Here is a 20,282-nt window from a genome sequence, read left to right on the forward strand (position 1 = left end):
GTATTCAGTTGAAGGGAATTCTTACATCACTACAATAAAGGTCCTATGTTATTATACTGAAAAAAAGTGTTGTTAAAAAATGTCCTCACCACAAAACACTGTAAAGGCAGAAGTGAAGATACAAACTTTTCATACAAAAGTTTTGGTGCAGAAATCCATGAACATGTCTCATCAGATTTAGGACCAGTGATGAGCAGTGACTGCTGTCTCACCTGAAGCGCAGGCCTCTTGATGGTATCCAGGAGCAGTCTGGCCCGTGTCGCCACAGCTGGGTTCACATCCTCCACAGAAGCCAGGAAGCAGCAGAATGCATGGGCCAGTGAATACTTGAGCAGATGGTTTTTAGTCACGGCGCCGATATCCAGGAAACGACACAGAACGGCCACCTTTTCCGCTGAGAAACAGTTTGAAAGAGAACATCATCAGCTACACACAGGTTACACAAAAAGAACAGACAAGTGAGCTCTCTCCATTGACACCCAGATGAAAGAAATAGAATGAAATACGAGGTGACTGATTAAGACAAGTTATTCATAGCTAATATTTAGATGTATTTGTATTTGTCTATAATGTACTGTATGTGCATGGCAATAAGAAATTTAATTGAGAATGAACTGAGAACTTACATAATAAATACTATTGGTAGAATAATCTACATTAAATCACATTAAAATGGATTATAATATTTTCATATGTAAATTACTTTATACACAAGAGGTACCTTATACTCTACATACTCCAGTCTGCTCAATACTCCAAATTCAAGATGGAGTGTATCGTACATAAAGATAGCAAAATATCTCATTATGTAGAGCAATGAATTCAAAATTTACAGAAAATTTTGTTTATCAAAATGCACACAATCTCATTCTGGTTAATTTTTATACAAGGCTGGTAATTTGTGTGCAATGCTACATTAAAAAATGAAGTATGTAAATGAATTTTTTGCAGTATGGCATTTAAGACTCACCAAAAATAACACGTGGCTAGTACCCAAACCTGACCACTAGATGTCAGTGTGGACGTTAGTAAACGTCCAGAGCTTCGACATAATGATATAGAGATACTGTACATGAAAAACCTTTAGCAGGTGGATTTATTTAAGTTTAAATTTCTATTTAAAAATAATCAACATAAGGTATTTATACAGAAAACAATTCAATAATGTTTGGGGAAACTGCCAGATCAGGTTTTTTTTCTGTTTCCTTTAATTGATGTATCGATTCACAAAATCTCTCCAATGTTTCTGTCTCAAGGTCAAACAGCTTCTCTCTTATTTATGTCACAATGTCACAATCCTTCTCTGTTCGAACCACATGGAAACCATGGCAACCAAAGTGCAAGCTATTGACAGGCTTTGGTTTACGTAGGTAGTATATTACATAGTCAGACTAATGATGGTTTTCCACTCAAGGTTTAGTAATGAACAACCACAGCTACTCCACTCACAAAACATGCCATTGTAACTAAAAATAAAAATCAGTTCATTCTGTTGACCCTGATGAGGGGTTTATAGATGCATATGAGGAAGGTCACTGGATTTAATCAACTTGAAAATCTAATATCTTATATTTGATGTCCGATGCAATTTAAGTGTTTACAAAGCATGAGGAAAACTCTCACCTGCTTCAAATCGTGTTTTCCAGTCTTTGCTGTTGAAGTTCGAGTTGATGAGATTCCAGAAGATGTCTGCTCCGTGCGACAGGGAGAGGGCGTGCAAAAGCTGAGGCACAGCCAGGGAGGCCAACTGGCAAAACTCAGACTTCAGCATGGACCACAGACTGAAACACAAGCATGAAATTAGACACACAGTGAAATCGCTGTCAAAATGTTGAGCAAAACAACACAATACAAACGACCTGTCAGCACACACCTCGGAATGAGCATCTTCTCCTGGATGTAGGCCAGAAACTGTGGGTGATCTTTGTGGGCAAGGTACAAACGCTCTCCATGGAGACACAAGATCTTCAGACAGTTCAGCATGTTGAACAAGATGTCAGGCTCCTCAAACTTAGACATTTCCTGAATGCAGAGGAAAACCAAATATACACCAAAAATCCCACAAATCCTTCTCGGATGCCCCTGGTGTGCTTGTGCCCTGTTTTAATATGTAGTTATTCAGAACCAGTACCTGCAGAATGGTGTATATGAGTTTTAAAGACACAGGAAGCTGCTGGTAGGAGAACTTTGTTTCTGAGTTATTCTTCATGGCTGCAAAAAACAATGTAGAGGTAGAAACAACTCCACAATGGAGGTAGTTGAACAGCGTATAAAACATTTCAATGCAAACATGAGTTCTAAATTGACACAAGTCCTACATGCGTGCAGTAGAAATAGAAGGAAGGTTTACTATAATAATGATAAGTTCCATTAAAATACTAATTCATCATTTTTCTCAACATGTCAGAAAAATATAATTTTGAAATATGATTAACCCATACATTTAGATAATATCTGCAGATTTATCAAATAAAATACCTAAAACCCAGAGTGTATAGTATTCTTTTGAAGGTGTTTTTCTTGTGATAAAGCATTTGGTGAAAACATTGTTTTTCTGTTCAACTGTGATTTGAAAGTATTGTGTGCAAAACTGAAACATACGTGCATTATCAGGAGAGTGGTTAACAGGGTTGTCCGTCTGCACCACACTCGGGTTCTCTCCTTCCTCGTTTTCATTCTCTGTTCCGACGGAGAATTCTGGCTGAGACAACAGCAACGTCTCCTCCAAACTATCTGTGGGCTCCTGAAAAGGAAACAAACACAGGTAAAACATGCTTTTCTGTTTTGTGCTTCATAAATACCTCAGATTCATGTTGTATCTATTGGGGCCACTTTTAATGACTGGTTAATTCATAAGCAGACAAATCAATCTTATCTAGTTGGGGGCTTGGGATCAAATTAAAAGCCTTCCCTGCATAATATATTCAGGTTTTGTTTTTGTTTTTTCTCCTCACCACCAGGCGAATCTCATCCCTGGGGGTCAACCTCTCCAGGAGCTCACAGCCCAGCTGGTAGCACAGGATGCTGGATTGGCAAAGGCTGCACTCCAGGGCCTTTTCATCCTTCTGGCAGGTGTGTGAGCCCCCCCACGGGGCCTGAAAGACGTTGTTGATGATACCAACAATATCTTTCCCCATACTGCTGTCTAAACCCAGCATCACACCATCGTCCTGAAGTTCCATCTAGGGCAGCAGAGAAGACAAAAATACGGGAATTAAAAGTGGAGCAAAATGCCAGAATCTCACAATCTCAACTGTGTGCATTGGTGTCATAAATTTTTTAAACTGTACTACAAATAAAGGAAAAATACTATATAAACTGAACGATATAGGGTAATTTTCACCAGCATCAAAATTGGACCCTTTAATGATATAATTCTAACAACCGAATCTAATTTTCACGAGGACTTTGTGGTCACCTGCTTTAGAATGAGGTCAAACATGAGGATGAAGCAGCCGAGGTTCATGTCGTCATCGTCACAGTCCAGGTCAAGAGCACAATGGCCGGTGGCATGTCCCAGGTTTTTAAAAGGGCTGCAGCGCAGGGGGCTGCGGAATGGGCTCCTGAAGGGACTGGGGAATGGGCTGAGGGTGTTGTGTTGCCCACGGCGCCCAGGGTCTGACACCACACTCACCTGTGGGATTTAAATTGAAAGTGTCTGACTTCGAACTCAAATCATTTAACATCTTATTTAATCTCAACCCCTGTTACTGTCACTCATGATGGCACGTAAATGTTTAGTTGCATGGTTATGAATTTCAATTTTATTGTACATCATGATCAAGTTCTAGCTTTTAAGGGAGCTACATTTAGATATTGGCAATTACTATGGCAACATAAAGTTCATTCCAGTAGAAAAACAGGGTTCCTTATTCCTAAAAAGCTATCTAACAGACACTAAATCATCCAAATGTAGAAAAGCAGTAAAATCGTCCATTCAAGTTGAGAAATGTGTTTTTAATTGTGTTGGGTTTTTTTAATTAAATGTACGTAGACTGGGGCTTAACACTGATCTGACAATTGTTTTATTAATTAATTAATTAATTTTTAGTTTAGTTTCTTTCTTAAAGTTGAATGACAGGATGTTTTTTTTGTGTGTGTGTAGCATGGCATTGCCATTCCTCTCACCCTCCGAGTCCCCGTGTTGTCAGACAGATCGGATGCGCGTGCTTTCCTCTGATTGGCCAGCTCCTTCAGCGAATTCACTCCATCAGAGAACATACCAATCAGCAGCTGAAGCGGAACTACGATGTCCAGTTCTGACAGCACCTACATTTCACCATGATCACAAAAACTCATCTGTGTTTTGATTCTATTTCTCTTAGCTAATAAATCCACCAAGTCAAATAGTTTAATTTTGATCATGCTGCTCGAAACATTTTTAAAACATTAGACAAATTCAACATTAGTATCACTTTGCACCCCCACATTCCAAACTATTGACAATCAAGTAGAGCCCTTATTGTGTCTTTGTCTGGAACAATTTTTTCTAAGGCAATTTAATGAAACTGCTATTTTGGAGTTTTTTTCATCATTGACAAGAGCACACATCAATGATTCTGTAGCAATGTACCACTGACTCCTTTAATGTGACCCATTTAATGAGAGTAAAATAATGCAATCTCTTGATCACACATGTGACAGAGAATTTGATCCATGTCTTCACAGTGGCTAGTTGCGAGAGGATATGAGATGAGAGACAACCCCCCCCCCCTTTCTCTAGTCTAATTCTGTGACCCAGATCCATATTCAGCAGGGCCCCTGCCCAGAATCTCACAGTCTATGACAACCTGTCCACTTCACACCTAGTGGACTGAACCCCAGGAAATGAACCAGACAAACGTGTGTGTGTGTGTGTGTGTGTGTGTGTGTGTGTGTGTGTGTGTGTGTGTGCGTGTGCGTGTGCGTGTGCGTGTGCGTACATGCAGCCAAAGCAGAGCCTGCTCTTGCACAGATGCTGGATAGCCAGAGAATCTGCAGCTGATGAAGCCGAACATTTCCTCCATGGAGAAGGGCAGGGGGCACAGCTCAATGTCGAACATCTTACTGTAAGACACAGAATATGTGTTTCTGATAATGTTGCATAAATATTTTCCATGAAACAACACAGCCCTGGCAAAGTTAGTGTTGATGATAGCATCTAAACTTTTAATGTTTCTGTTTGTGCAAAATTCCTGATTATTACTAACATATTATTTTCTCTTTGCTCCCATTTGTAATGCTAGAAATCTATGGTTTCTAATGCATAGATATCAGATATTTACTCGAAGCAAGATAGCAAAAATACCTTTTCTGTTGATGAACTAAAAATGCAGTCATCTCTTTAGTCTGAGATGTTTCTCTTCATCATACATTATAGACTATTGAAAGTGAAAACACTCCCCACCGGGCTTAAGAGTTTCAGAAGAGGTTTTTTTTATTTCTGGAGAGCCTTCCTTCACACCAAAACATTATTTATCTTTAATGTTAAGACTTCTAAAAAATGCATTGTGGCTCTATCATAGCTCTACTAGAAATATCATGTGACTTGAGAACACATAAGTTCATGTCAAGAGCACTTATGTCTTCATTTAGAATCACATTATTTGATGCTCTTAAAACTCAATGACATGTCTTTTTTTCTTTTTGAACAAGCAAGAATTTTGTCACAATTGTCAGTGTCGTTTGCAATATTATGATGTTTTGATGTTGTCAGGCTTCAGATTGATAGAATAAAAGACATTTAATGAAGACACTCATAAACATCTATGCAGAGTACTTAATGTTCAGATCAGCTTTCAGGTGATGAGTGCACATGACATCAAATGAGTGTTTTTGCTACTTCTGCATAAAGCGTTCATCAGTGAAGTGTGATGTAACAAATCTCTGTTTTACAGGTTTATTTACAATATGTGAACATGAATTTGTACCTGAGCACTTCTCTAAACTCTTTCAGCTGGTGGTCAGGCACCTCGGTACGGATGGACTCGAGCCACTCAGGCATGAAACACTCCCACAGCGGCTGACTGATGACATTGTAAGGTATCAGACACAGGATCCTGTTCAGGCCCTCCTTTAGCTGTGTCACAGTGGTACATGACTTGTCCCAGTATCCTCCGACCTGAGGAGTGTAGGACGGATCAAACACAGCCTGTAGATCAGATGCGACCTGCCCTGCAACATTTACTATATGTTTAATATAATATGTTGAGCCATAAATATCCACCCTTGAAGGTTTGATAAGATCTATAACCATGATAAACTGGAATTCAGGGTTTGCACTGATTAAATAGTTATAAGTTATAGTTATGGTATGATTGAAATGCATGTACTCTAAGAATAGTTGACCTTACCCTGGCAAACTCAACTGGCTTGGGCAGGAGACACATGACCATTACATCAAATCGCACTTCACACACTGTCTTTAGCCACTTGGTTACAAACTGAGGCTTCAGCTTCTCCACCAGACTTCCGACCTCATCGTCCATCATATAGGCGGTGGAGTGGAACCACTGGAACACCATGCTGACAAGCCGAGCCAGACTTTCTGTTGGAGTGTTCTCATTGGGTGTGCAAAGACTCACCTGTGAGCGAAGGTCAGAAAAGAAAGCCAATCAGTGGAGTAGCAACAGATGCAGCGGGGTAGTGATAAAAGGCCGTATATTGTCCACATCCTTATCTCACAACTCCTTGTTGTTGACAGACGCGCTGAAAGCTTATGATTACACACCAGGAACCAGATGCCAAACTGACTGAGGAGTCGCTGGTCGTGCTGATCGTCCTCCTTGTTATCAAACTCGATGTTGTCCAAAGAGTGGTGGGAGGCAGACAAGCCCATCTGACGGCGCCTGTTCAGCTCAAATTCACGTTGCTCTGCATGTATTTCTGCCTCCTTCAGAAGACTGGAAGGAAATGAGGACGAGAGGAATGATTTACAGAGAAATACTGTAAATGTGTAAAATATTCACATATGTGTGGAAAAACAAGACAGGAAATGAAAATGTGGACGTAAATATGTACGTTAATAATACACAGTAGCGTCGTGATTCATTGCAGTCATGCCCTACACCACTGGATGTGACATGTCAGTGTAAACCGTGTGAATGCACCTTATGACGGCCTCCACGGTGCACACCAGCTCCTCTGCTCCACACTCCCGGGTGTTGATGGGAGGGGGCGAGGTCTGATACAAATGGGTCTCCGCTGCAGCCCCCACCTCGCTGCTGTGATGGTTGACGTGGCAACGCTTGCAGTAGCGGACCGGCCGGTTGCCATGGCGCCCACAGCAGCCAGCCGAGAAGCAGGTGACCACAGCCCTCCTTACATGAGAGCTACAGTTCTACAAAGCCAAGAAACAGAGGAAAGGACAGGGAGGAGGAGGAGAAGGAGAAGGAGGAGGAGGAGGAGAAGGAGGAGGAGGAGAGGTCAGTTTATTTCTATCATGGGCCGTGGGAAGCAAAATAAAAGCATATTATAATCACAGCAGCTAATAATACTGCTGTAGCCAACAAAAAATGAACACGTTTCCAGGTCCAAAAGCAACAAACTGCTCTGACAGTCAGCATCACATCGTCTTTTAAGCACTTGCTTAGAGAAGCTGATGTGTGTATATCTGCAATAGACAAGTCTTAATGTGTCCCCTTAGTGTCTCAGGTTTCTAAAAATAAACAGCATGGCACAAGGGAGCTTTTCTAATCTGATCACTCTCTAATCTTGTGCCATTTGAGGGATGCAGTGTTCCATATCAAATTAACACATCTGTCCCCTGATGGCCAGTTCCTCTGTTTACTTATCTGGCTTTCAACAATAATTTCTACCCTGACGTTATTGATGTCGCTTCATTTATAATATGCTCTATCTTGGGTATCAGGTGTATTTATAAGTAGCTATTCTGAGCTGAAGAGTAATGTGTCGCTGAACGATGACAGACTTGGTGGGAGTTCAAAAGGTCTTCTGAAACTAGTGTGACAAAGCTCAACCAAAAGGGGCTGCTGTGGATTATAAGGCATCGGACAAACCAGGATGGCAGCCAGCTGCCTCCCATGATGATATTGAGCAGCTGTTCAGAACACCTGAGATCATGTCACACTCCACCACCCTGGAAACCGGCAGGGAGCGCTTGCCCTCAGGAGCACGTTCAACAAAAAAGATCAAACATTACGCCCCAGCAGCTTCATCTAAAAGGATTTGGCCTTTATGGAGTCGCTTCAGCGGGTGAAGAAATATGTTTGTTTCTGTTCTCTGTGATAAAATCATGTGCTCTTTTTTGTATCCGGAGAGGAGATTCAGTTCTGCAGAGATGCTGTCAGTTTGATAAGCAGTAAAATGACCTGTTTATTTGTGGTAAATATAGAGAAGCATCAAAAAAATGCTCGATATGACATCATAATGAATGTGGGCAAATAGGAGAGTAGGCAGTCGTATTAATGTTTATGTCATTTATCTTACCTTCTTTTGACAAATGGCGGATATCTCTGCTGCAAAAAAGATTAATTCACATGTTCAATTTGAAAACAACTTATTTATACATTACTCACAACTAAAATGATTCTAAATAAATAGGTCTTTATCTGTGCAAAGTAAAAACAAACTGATAACAATTCAGACACCTTTTGTGTTTACTCTCACCTTGAGGCAGGAGAACGTCAACAAGCCATTCAGCATGGTCCCTGAGAAAGTGAAATAAGTGTACTGTATAAACAACGCTTGACTTTTTCGGAAAAACTGCTTCCCAAATCCAGACAGTTGCATCTTGAGCATATAGGGTAAACTCAACTTCCAAGCACAACATAGACACACAATTATTTCCATTCAATGTCAGTGAGTACAAGATTTCAGAGCTATGTGATTATAACATGCTACATACTGGAGAAAAGAAAAACAAGTAGATGCCTGGTTTTGTAATGATGATCTTATTATCGACACAAGGGAATTATGTAACCATGGCAATGTACTTCCTCTGGGTTTAAGTGAGGAATAATGAGGCAGGCAGGAGGTGTGTTATGGTAAGTTATTGAAGAGGCGAAACAGATGCATACCCTGCTATCCTCTGGCTGCACTCCTCACATATATAAAGAGGAGGTGGCTTGTCTCCCAGGGCAACAGAAAGCGTAGGATCTATACACATCTGTATAGTAGGACAAATAGGGTTATAGAGCATGAACACAGCATCCAAAGTGAAAATATAATGATGTGCTATTTTCATGGAAAAAGTTGTTAGGTGTGAGGTTGGACATTAAACTTTGTCCGCCTCTTTTCAAGAAGTTTTATAACAGTATGGATTATTATAAATAATCAATCAATCAAACCAATCAAACCTCAATTTGAAACATGTAAATGCTCATTTACACAACCACCAATTGAAATGGAATTAACTAATTCCACTATTTAATTACTTAGCAATAAATAAATTACAACAATTTATTTACAATTACCCCTTGGGGACAAATAAAGTTTTTTGAATTGAATTAGACTGAAATCAAGAGATCCTGAGAGCAAATATTTCAGCAATTAATTTTGAACCAGTACATTTTAGCATCGCATGGTGTAAAAAAAATTTCACATTTTTTCACATATTGAACCGAATCTTGGTTCTTATTTCTGTTAAGGTACAAAACAGAGTCAAAGTAGGAGTTATGTTTTTCAACAGTGTCACACACTACACTTACTAACGCTGGAGTATCTATTTGTCCTTTATGGGTTGTTTATCATGAGAGAACATATGACATCCATACCTGTGTCTCCACCCCTCTGCGTGGATGATTGCTTGCATATGCTGCAGTCTGTCCTTTTGCTACCCTGTGCTAAACCTCAGTGCTCGTGGCCTCAGTGTTCAGATGGTGTACTGTAATTCACTGTACTCACTAGATGCCACCCTACCCTCAAGGGCTCGCTCAGGGTCATTGCTTCCAATTAAGCCCTCCTCCTCCTGTACCCCCTTCCTTAGTCCTGGTAATTGAAATCCAGCTCCTGCCTGTGCTCCTGTTCTCCTCTATTTGTCAATTATGAGGTTTGTTGAGCTAAGGCAGATGGGGCTGATACTGCAGCCCAATAGCAGCAGAGGCTGGTGCAAAGCGGCATAAAAGCTGATATCATTACAGAATCTGTGCAGCTTCCTGGACAAGCACTGATTTATTTACCTAAAATAGCAAACACACCATTATGTTCAGCTGAACTTGCCAAGGCAATCTGGGATGCATGGGGATGACGATGCCCACTGCATAGCCAATGAAAGTCTCAGAGGAAGCAGCGTACACACACACACAGAGGAATGCTAATCTGTCCTTTTACAGTAACAAGACAATAAAGTCAAGATGTGGGATTTTGTCTATGCTTTTAAAAACCTTAAATGCAGCAGAGACGTAAGAGTTTTTGTTTAATATACAGTATATTTTCCACAAATGATGTCACCTTGACAGCAGGTTTGTTGATGGCGTTGTGGCATTCAATATGTTGACAATGGATGGGATTCCAGGCTGATCCAGGAAATTTAAAAGCAGGAATGGGGGAATAAAGCAGAAAAAATGAGGGACAGGTGAAACCTTTGGTCAGTTCAAGGACAGATAAAGTAGAAGATCTGTTTTCAGAGAGTCTAACCTGTGTACTGCAGACCCCTATATTCACTAATGGCTCCTGGTGGCTTCAGGTTGGGCCAGTAATGAAACAGCATCTGTACAGCTGGAGGCTTGACTTGGGATGGGCCATAAGATATGACATAAAGGAGGTCCTGCACAGAATAGAAACATAACCGCAACTATAAGTGCAAGAATATGTGAAGAAATTTGCAATGGAAAGCATTGTGTTTATCATAGCCTGTGTTCAAGCTAATTTTCTTTCTATATCTAAGTTAAAGGTATTTTGGGTTATATATGATAAAATTATTATAGTTTTGTATATTAAACACATTACAAAATTTTTATTAATGAGCTTCTCTGGTAACATTTTTCTGAGCAGAGCCAGACAAGCTGTTTTTCAATATTTGCAGCTTTTGAGCTGAAGTAAGCTTGTCATCCTGTTGCCGGAGCTTCATGTTTATAACACTAATGCTTGGGGTGGAATCAATTTTTCTTAACATGAGAGACAAGTGTGTTTAGCTAAATGCCAAAATGTTTAAGCTTTTCAGGATTTTCATACCTCTACATCATATGTTTGATGAATTTTATTTATTTATTTATTTATTCCCAAAAAAACCCCCAAAAAACCCAAACCTGATGTTTACAATCAGATGCAAGCATCTGCATTTTGCATGGATAAAATTCTGGATTTAGCAAAAATTATACAAATTATCAATCATATATAAAAATGAATGCAAAAATGTTTCATTGAGAGATTATTTGTAAAAATTTAATTTTCTATTGGCAATTTTGTTTTTAATTTTTCAGGCTTTAAAGGAACTTCAGAGAACACTGTAGAAAAGATACTTGAAGACCACAAGATGTGTCTGATGTAAGATATCCACAGATTGGAACTGTGAAACTGGAACACCCAGATTCTTTTCCAAGAGCTCATTCAACCTCATTCATGGTAATGTCTTTTTTTCTGTGGTCACGTAGCAGCTAAGACTTATTATTTCAAAATCATCATAAAATCATTTTTAAATAATTTCTGTTTCCAGTAGCAACTGAGTTAGTGGTTGGCAATTTGTCTTAGAATATAAACAGGAAACCTCAGGATCAAGATAGATTTTCGGAAAAGCCAAATAATGAGCGATTGCACATGCTAACAAAACCCAGTGGCTCACTCAGATGTGACCTCATGACTCCAGCTCTCAACTTGGAGAGGAGCTTTTCCGCAACGGTCCCTATGTTTACTTTAGGTGTTTAGAAGATAAATACCTTCCACACTTCCTGTTTGTGCTTCATTAGACACTCCAACAGTTGACAGTGATAAACTACGAAGAAGCAGAGAAGAAATTGTAGCATTATAAAGTGTTGTTTAATTATGCATGCATGCTTTAAAGCGGTCACTAAGATGGTTTACCTGGGTTTGAGGTATACTGCATTGCAATCATGAGCATAGAGGAGGCAGAAAGGTTGACGTAGGCTGGGACTCCCCCCTCCCTCCGAGTGGAGCCCACTACAGAAAAGCACGGAGGAAAAGGGGGAGCATCATTTTTTTAAACTGTCTGGGTGGATCTTAAAGCCTGTTGCTTACTGACTTATTTTTGATGTTTTGAAGGCACAGAGGTCCTTCTAATCTAGTTAGCAATCAGTGATCTCATCTTTTCATCTGGTCATACTCACATATAGCCATGGGGAGGAAAGAGGTGCTCAGGTATTCAATGATGTCTTTGTGGAGGAAGGGGGGAAATGTGGCTAAAGTGGAGATCATAGTATAGGGTAATGTGCTAAGAATATCATCACTGAGAAAGGGCAGGAGGCAAGTTGTTGTGTAAAATATGGACTGTCCCAGATCTGATGAGAAAAGGAAAAGGCGAAAAGAGACAGAGAGATACATAGACACTCATTCAATTAACAGTACATACAGTATCCAAGTACTGTACGCAAACATAGATGTAAAGGTTACATGGGATTTCAGCTTTTAAAGACAGCGAACGTGAAAATAGAGATTAATTGTTATATGAGGTTTAACCGAGGGCAGTGAGCTTCCTTTAAAAGCCACTGAAGTAAATTTTGCCCTCAGGAAAAGTTGAGTATTCTAGCTGAAGAGATGGGTTTTCATGCTTTTAATTTTTTTTTTTTCTTAACAGCAGTAAAATATTCATGGAAAACAAGAGCACTGACTGTGATGCAGCCTTGAGCCAGTGTGGAAATAAGTCATTCTCGCATGTGTTCCAAACATATTGAAAAAAATGAAACATTACATTTGCCTATGCATATTTTCCAGTTAATTTATATATTTACACATGACAACATAAGTAAAACATTTCTCCCACTGTACATAACAAACATGCAGTCAAGTATGATACACAGAAGAAAAGGCCTATAACTGGTGTATCCAATGGCTTATGAACGATTAAGTTGACAGGATCCAGCGTGCTCCCAATCACCCCATGCATCCCTCATGATCCTCAGCAGGACTTGTCTCCTCCAGTTACAAAAGAGGCCAAAAAAGCAGCATTGGCTTCATGCAGAGGCCAGACGGCTCGGGGATGATGATGACAAACAGTGGTGCACTGGGCCTTGACTCACCATGCTGACCGTGCTGCAGCAGGGGCACCAGGTCAAGCAGGGTCACGAGGGTCACATAGAGGCCCTGATAGTCCAGAGAGGGGTACTCTGAGAGCTGAGCGTCCCGACTCTGCTGCCCCTGCCCCCCGCGGTCTGACGGGGCATCGCGCAGAACGCTGTAAAGGAGGGAGCGAGTAACTGTAGGGTTGATGGAACTGACTTGTGGTCTTAGAGATGGGGTGAGTGGGAATGGCACAGGAAAAAGACACATGGTCATGGGCACGGCCAAATTGGAAGCTTCCTGGTTCTCCTTCCTGCCTGTGCGGGACAGAATGCTGCTCCGGGGTGGGAGGGGAGGAGAGGGAGGGTAGGGGAAGGGAACAAGGGAAAAAAAGAGACAACAAAGACACAAAAAAACAGCACATTACATTGAAATGGCACTACAGAGACAGCGTAAATAGAAAAAAACAAACCCAGATAAACCCCACATAGGATGCAGTGTCTCACTATTTGACTGTATCACTGAAGGCACGGGCAATTTTTCCCTGCTTTGTCTGTTCAGAGTGACTTGAGTTCAATTCATCATTTTTGTCTGTCTTTGAACTTGGAAAAAAAAAACAAAAAACATGAGCACAAACTGCAATGATCACTGCATCTCATGCGTATCTGGTGACAAGGAGCAAAAATATAAAAAAAATGGCATGTTTTCAGTGGCAACCCCATACTTCTCCAAAAAGGCACAGTGCCAAAGACTGTCCCTCAATGGCTGCCGTGTTCCAATCAGCAAGGTCAAAGGCTACCATGCGAAAAGGCCAATGAGCCGTGGAATTTCCAAAAAGAAAAAAAAAAAGAAGAAATTTCCTTGTCTTTACTGGGGCTGTCAAGGATGGGAGTGACACCAAATTGGTTCGGGAAAATACAGAGGTGACACTTTTGAAACATGCTTCAGCCAGTAATAAACATGTGTGTGAGGTTAGATCAAGAGGTCCTAGGTCACAGCACATGTTTATTGCACCAGAGAAATAATGTCCGTATGCATACGTTATGATACTGTACCAGTATCATCAGGAGAAATAATGAGATCCAACAGGCATATGGATTCAGGTTTCTAAAATAAATATAACAACTAATCTACAGTAAAGGAGAAACTATAATGACAAAGGAATAGGTTGTATCAGGGGGAGATGACTGGTAGCATTATGTTTGTGAGCTAATGCAGGATGGACAATTGTGTTTGCTGTCCCCTGGGAAGGTGGTGGACATATTTGGTTTTAAGGGAGGAAAAATAAAAGAAAAAAACTAGTTGGGTTGAGTGTGGAGCATCTAGGGTAGAGGAGGGGGAGGGAGGGCCAGAGAGCATCGCTCTTTTTTTTTTTCTGCACATTAACCAAAGAGCTAAGCTGTTCTATCAGGTAAACGATTGGGATTTATCTAGAGAGCCCAGATTATAAATGCTGATGTATTGATTTTTTTTTTAAAGGTCACTCAAAAAGTAGAGTTACAGCATTGTCGGCGAGTGAGAAAGGGGATTTTATTAGATGCATAATTACAAGCCTGTGGATTAACAGTTTATACTGTCAACAGCAGAATCTAACATTTTCTGACTCATCCCCTCAAAGTTATACTCTGTAAGATTTTAGTCAGTGTGCGTTCATTCATAAAAGTTGCACATCTTAAATTCAAAATGGGACTCACTCCAATAACAGACCGCATCTCAGAGTATGACTTTCTCACTGCCGATTCCTTCATATAGAAAACATCATTATTTTGAACAATGAACATAGACGCAAAGAGACACACTCACACGCATACATTGAATATATGCACGCAAAGACACACACATGTGCCTACATACACACATACAGTCAACACAAGAGTCGCAAACATGTACGACACATAAAACACATGTAGAAATGCACCAATACAGACACATGACGTACATCAACTGTCAAACCCTATGCTGTCAAAGTCATTGGCTGTGTGTAGCAGTAATTCAAAGCACAATCACACTTCCTGAAGATTCTCAGCTGTATGAAGTAGAGACAAAACTATGCTATGAAAACCTGAAACAAAACTACATACGACTTCTTCTGCCTGCAGTTGTTCTTATTGTACTAGTTTGGGATGACGTTGACGTGACTGACTGATGCAGGGAGCTCAGAAAGCTCTGCCTCATCTTTAAAAAGGGACATATAATCAGTGAATAGATTTAGAAAAATTCCCTTTCTGTGCTAAACCTAAAAATGGTTTATGAATCAGCATCCACCTCCTCTGGCCATTCCAGCGTTTCGCTCCAGGGGCATGACACATGGCTGCCCAATTTGTCTCTCTCATTCTTTGTCATTTTAGCTGTCTTCACCCCAGGCCTCAGAAGGCACAGGTATATGGATAATCCTGGGGTCCTGGCAGAGGAAGCCAGGCCTCACTGATGGCAGGGGGGGGGGGGGATTATTTGCCCTGCACATCGCAGGCTAAGAGGCTCTGCTTCAGGGAAAATATCAAGCAAATGTTACAAGTGGCATCATAGTGACTGATTCATTTCACACTCGTATGACACCAGCCCTCAAAGACAAAATCGTCATTTGAGATTACACAGATTCCCACAGCTGCAGACCCGTCGTGCTCCATCTGTGCCAAAGGCGTATGAGAGGCCATGTTTAAACACGGGTGCTGAATATCCCTCGTATCCAGGATACACTATGCATCATCGGTAGAGGATTAATCCTGAGGGGCTGAGGCATAAAGTGTAGAATTGAGGCCAGCAGCCAATCTCAAATAGATTGCACCCTAAACTGATAATAATGATAAAAGTGGGGCATGCAAGTTCTGCTTCCAATAATCCCACCCTTTCTTGTAAATTAGCTTGTAAGTTAGGACAGCATTACTGTTTTCTGTGAGGTCTGCAAGCAGCGAAACAAATGGGATGCAGAAATATCCTGTCTCTGCTCTGTGTTTTGATACAGACGGGGGAAAAAAGTGGGAAAAGAGACACAGTGTTAAGATGTGTCCAAAATGGCTGCCTACTTGACCTGTGTTGGAGGAGGAAATAACAAGCTGTTCCTTCCTCGGGCTTTCACAGCACACAGGAGAGCAGACTAACCCTGGATCTGCAGAGCCGGAAGAGCTGACCTCTCCACCGGCTCCTCTGGAAGGACAAAACGAACTACCCTAGGGAGATGTTCATCTAACAGCTGTCGACTGAATCAATATACATCGTGGAGCTGTCTATCTCTGCTTTAACACTAGCCTATACTTATGCAAAACTAAATCTAATACAGTCTCCGTCAAAACGGGACAGAGTTGGCTTCCCTGCATAATCCTGTCAGAGATGTGTCAGACCGAGCTACACTAAGTTGTCTGATCGTGAAACATTCTGCAGTCTATTGCTTCACCTGTTGTCTACAGAGCAGGGTACTTACCTGAGCAGGGTCTGGGAAAAGTATTTCAGAGTGTTTGCAATGTCTGTTCCGGAGGGCACAGGGTAAATATTGTGTTGCACACGGTTGTGATACTCTTGCAAGTATCGTATCTTAGAGGCAACTAGACAAAATAAAGAGCAGAGTAACAAGCAAAATCAACACTAGTGATACTGTCATGGGGGGGGGGGGTTATAATAATCATCTGAACACAGATACATGCATAGAGCTGAGTGCCTGCTCTGGTGTTTTAACTAAGATTCCTGTCAGACAGAAGCAGCATGTACACAGACGCCCCAGATATCAAGGCAAACAGCAGAACGGTGTTCCCATGGCTAGTGGGGCTTCATCAGGTGACCTTCTTTAATATGGCAGTGGGGGTCACAAAAAACCCTAGAGGGGGGAGTGAACTGTTTCTTTCAGAAATAAGTTCACTGACGAAAGGTTGCCAGTTTAAGTCCCAAGACAAGCTGGAAAGATATATTCAGGGGTAGAATATAAGAGATGGCTCGCTTTATATTTAACAGATGATACTGAGGACTGGTGCTGCAACAATTCTGTATTGAACCAGTGGGTTTGGACATGTTTACCCCTGGAGTCTTAAGTGACAAATTGTACAGGTTTTTAAGGATCTGGATTTCTAAACGCAGCTCATAACTTGATGTGGTAATAATATTATGTAATTGAAGGAGTGTGGTTGCGTATGGATGGTTTCTTTTTTTCCCCCCTGAATAATTCTTCCACCTATTGGAACATTAAACTATATCAGTAAAATACAGTCTTTATCCAAAGCAGACGGAAACACCAAGTTTGACCGCAGGATCATTCAGTATCATGGAGGAGAATCTGTGTCGGGTTTTTCCACCTGTTCAGAGGCAACCGGAGGGAAGAGGAAGGCTGTGATCAAACATTATTGATCAATCCGATGCCAACGTATCGTCTTGTAAAGAATCTGTCAGGTCGTCCTTGATCAAACGGAACGCCTCTCTTTTTTTCGAACGCACCCCCATCCGATCGCGTCAATCAGAAATTATTAATAGATAAATAAGGTGACGACTGCGCGTTCGGCCACCAAATTGGTTTCCCTGAACATGCCGATAAATAAATAAAAATACATGTAAATGCACATTTTTTATATCCATATGTGATGTGAGCCCCCCCCCCCCCGGCCATCCTCTGCAGTGAGAGGACGTGTTGCAACCTGCCATGGCAACCGAGGTTTCATCACCAAGGACAGCTCCCCTCATCCGCTTTCTGGTTAAAATCAAAAACCGCACATCCCGTTCAAACCCCGACATCAAGACCGGAGGAAAACACACACACACACACACACACACACACACACACACACACACACACACACACACACACACACACACACACACACACACACACACGCACAGCTGTACTTACACTGCTCTGCCTTCGTAGACATTTCGCAGACACTTGGTGAGACATAAAACCCAGACTGTCAATTGTTTTAATGGTATGGTGGTTTTTTTGTGTCCTCCCCGGCGTTGTGTTTCCCTCAGTCGTGAAAAAAGTGAATCCCCCCCCCTCCTCCTCACTGCCCAGGCTGGGCTTGATTGTACCACTCTGAGAGATGGATTTATACCTTCTCTTTTGGCTGTGGTGCGGCTGTTTCACGAGGTCTCACTGGGATTAAAACCAACAGTCCTTTGGTGAATCGGTTTTTAATTTGAGGGATTCGATTTCTCCTGGCGGATAGGGACGCTGATCTGTCACAGTATCTCCCCAAAATGGACTGATCCGGCTTTGACAAATTGTCATTCAAGAATTCCGACAACCCCTAACATCCCAGTCTGAAGTGAATATAGGAAGCAAAAACTGAAGGTCCTCCGTTTGTTCATACGGATATTTCTGCGCGGTTGTTTATCCGTCCTGTGTATAAGCGGAAAGCCACGCAACAGATGGTTGTGTCATTATTAAATCATTTTCATGTTGTTGTTGTTGTTGTTGTTGTTTTTTATTATTGATTTTTTTTTTAAAGACTTTGATTTTTCCCTTTGTGGACACATTTTCTAGTTTTGATAGCAAACTGTGAGGTGACCAAATCCCTTCATCACCTGCGGATCTTATAGAATAAATCACGTTTTTTACTATACTTATATGTTTTGAGTGTATATGATGTTTTTGGATTACATTACTGCTTGAATAATGTGTTTATTTCTGTATACACTTATATTTGTGCCAATTCAAACATTTTTTCAGAGATGAATGAGGACATTTTTTTATTACACCTTATGACATGTGATAATAAGTCTGCCAGACTGTCTTCAGCACACAGACTCTTTAGGAAGATTGTGACAGTGATTGAGGATCGTGATTGGAGGACATGCACCCTGAAATGCAGTTCAATAAATTTCCCTACTAGTAACCGGACACTGGTGGTGGTGGCTGATGACTCTGCTGAGATTGATGAGGCTGGGTGAAATGTAATGACGTTTGTTAATCTGTGAATACTGTTTGCTAATTGGAAGGCGATGGAAGTAAACAAGAGCAGTATGAATCCACCAGTAGTAGAAGGCAAAATATGTTTACAAAGTGAGCATTAAATTGCTCCAATAAAATGAGAACAGCTGGCATCATATTCAGTCCTAAACAATAACCAAAAAAACCCTCAAGACTGAGGATTAACAGAATAAAATGAGAATAGAACTACAAGTTGAAGTATGCAAAGACAATAGACTCTGTCACTAAACTTTTGATGGACAGGTTTGTCATATTCTATAAATCAACAAGGTTTTGTGCATCAAAGCAGAAAGAACTGCATTGCTAAAAATTCCACTTATTTGGAGTGCAATAGCCCTCTCATAACATTTGTGACAATTTGTGATACTTCTCTGCTGATATGAGATGTTTCTTAAATATATATATATATGTATATATATATATATATATATATATATTGTAACTTAAGATATAAGTGAATTAAATTCTCAAAGAAATATTCTTCCTAATACAAACAAATAAGCATGTACAAGGGGAAAAAAATTAAACCAGTAACTTGTTACTAAAACTGGCAAATGTAACACAAAAAAGGCAAAGTAGTCCCTTATGAGGTGGATGTAAGTGGAAATATGAAGCAAGGTAATAAGGTAAATATTCAGTTACAGTCCAAGGATCCCAAATTTGTACTATCCAGTTCTTGAAGGAGGCAATTTACTGACATAAGCTCTAGTTCTCTTCAATGTTTGCTAAATACTGCCTTATGGTACATAAAAGACTATTCATAATATATCCTAAACATTACGGAATAAAAAAAAATATGACATCAACCTGGGAAACAATCTGATCATTAAGTTTTATTTACTTCTTAATACAGTATGTCATATGAAAGCAGACGTAATTGCATGGGTCATGGTCGTGGAAGTGATCTCTGTCGATACTCTGGGATGTGATGCATGATCCATCCAGCTGGACCCAGGAGAGTCGCAGCAAACATAGACAAACTGCTGAAAGAAGTCCACAAAAAAATAAACAAAAATGTAATTATTTGACATATATTATTTTAACCAGTATTAAACAACAGCACAATGAATGGTTTGAACCACTGTGTCACAGTTCAAACATCTGTCATCTACTACGAGTTGGCTGGAGAGGATCAAATACCTGAGTCAGCAATAGAAGAGTCTCCACTCATTCAGTAATATAACAACAGGCCCATTTATATCAATCTACCATTATATTCCCTGTGTCCCTGTGCACTTTGGCATTCCTAACTTGAGCCTGGCTT

At 40.6% G+C, this 20,282-nt stretch overlaps 1 protein-coding gene across 5 annotated transcripts in view; it reads right to left on the minus strand.

The window, feature by feature from the left end:
* Positions 1-18,071, minus strand: part of LOC137611291 (protein unc-79 homolog) — a 30,313-nt gene extending 12,242 nt beyond the window's left edge. For 4 of the 5 annotated variants that reach the window (XM_068339399.1, XM_068339398.1, XM_068339397.1 and 1 more), the window contains exons 1-24: positions 17,939-18,071; positions 16,529-16,649; positions 13,131-13,444; positions 12,222-12,392; positions 11,959-12,054; positions 11,814-11,869; positions 10,576-10,705; positions 10,390-10,454; positions 9,018-9,106; positions 8,608-8,648; positions 8,428-8,456; positions 7,089-7,318; positions 6,710-6,881; positions 6,333-6,563; positions 5,910-6,100; positions 4,923-5,046; positions 4,129-4,269; positions 3,419-3,634; positions 2,955-3,182; positions 2,602-2,743; positions 2,132-2,211; positions 1,874-2,022; positions 1,624-1,781; positions 213-394 (exon numbers count right to left, since the gene is read on the minus strand). In XM_068339399.1, coding sequence (XP_068195500.1) covers positions 213-394; positions 1,624-1,781; positions 1,874-2,022; positions 2,132-2,211; positions 2,602-2,743; positions 2,955-3,182; positions 3,419-3,634; positions 4,129-4,269; positions 4,923-5,046; positions 5,910-6,100; positions 6,333-6,563; positions 6,710-6,881; positions 7,089-7,318; positions 8,428-8,456; positions 8,608-8,648; positions 9,018-9,106; positions 10,390-10,454; positions 10,576-10,705; positions 11,814-11,869; positions 11,959-12,054; positions 12,222-12,392; positions 13,131-13,444; positions 16,529-16,649; positions 17,939-17,960 — 3,378 coding nt within the window. In that variant the 5' untranslated portion in view covers positions 17,961-18,071. The remainder of the gene's footprint in view (positions 1-212; positions 395-1,623; positions 1,782-1,873; positions 2,023-2,131; positions 2,212-2,601; positions 2,744-2,954; positions 3,183-3,418; positions 3,635-4,128; positions 4,270-4,922; positions 5,047-5,909; positions 6,101-6,332; positions 6,564-6,709; positions 6,882-7,088; positions 7,319-8,427; positions 8,457-8,607; positions 8,649-9,017; positions 9,107-10,389; positions 10,455-10,575; positions 10,706-11,813; positions 11,870-11,958; positions 12,055-12,221; positions 12,393-13,130; positions 13,445-16,528; positions 16,650-17,938) is intronic. The other variant, XM_068339396.1, reaches the window with a different exon arrangement.
* Positions 18,072-20,282: the final 2,211 nt, after the last annotated feature.

This window comes from Antennarius striatus, chromosome 17, assembly GCF_040054535.1.
Source record: "Antennarius striatus isolate MH-2024 chromosome 17, ASM4005453v1, whole genome shotgun sequence".
NCBI classification, from domain to species: Eukaryota; Metazoa; Chordata; class Actinopteri; order Lophiiformes; family Antennariidae; genus Antennarius; species Antennarius striatus.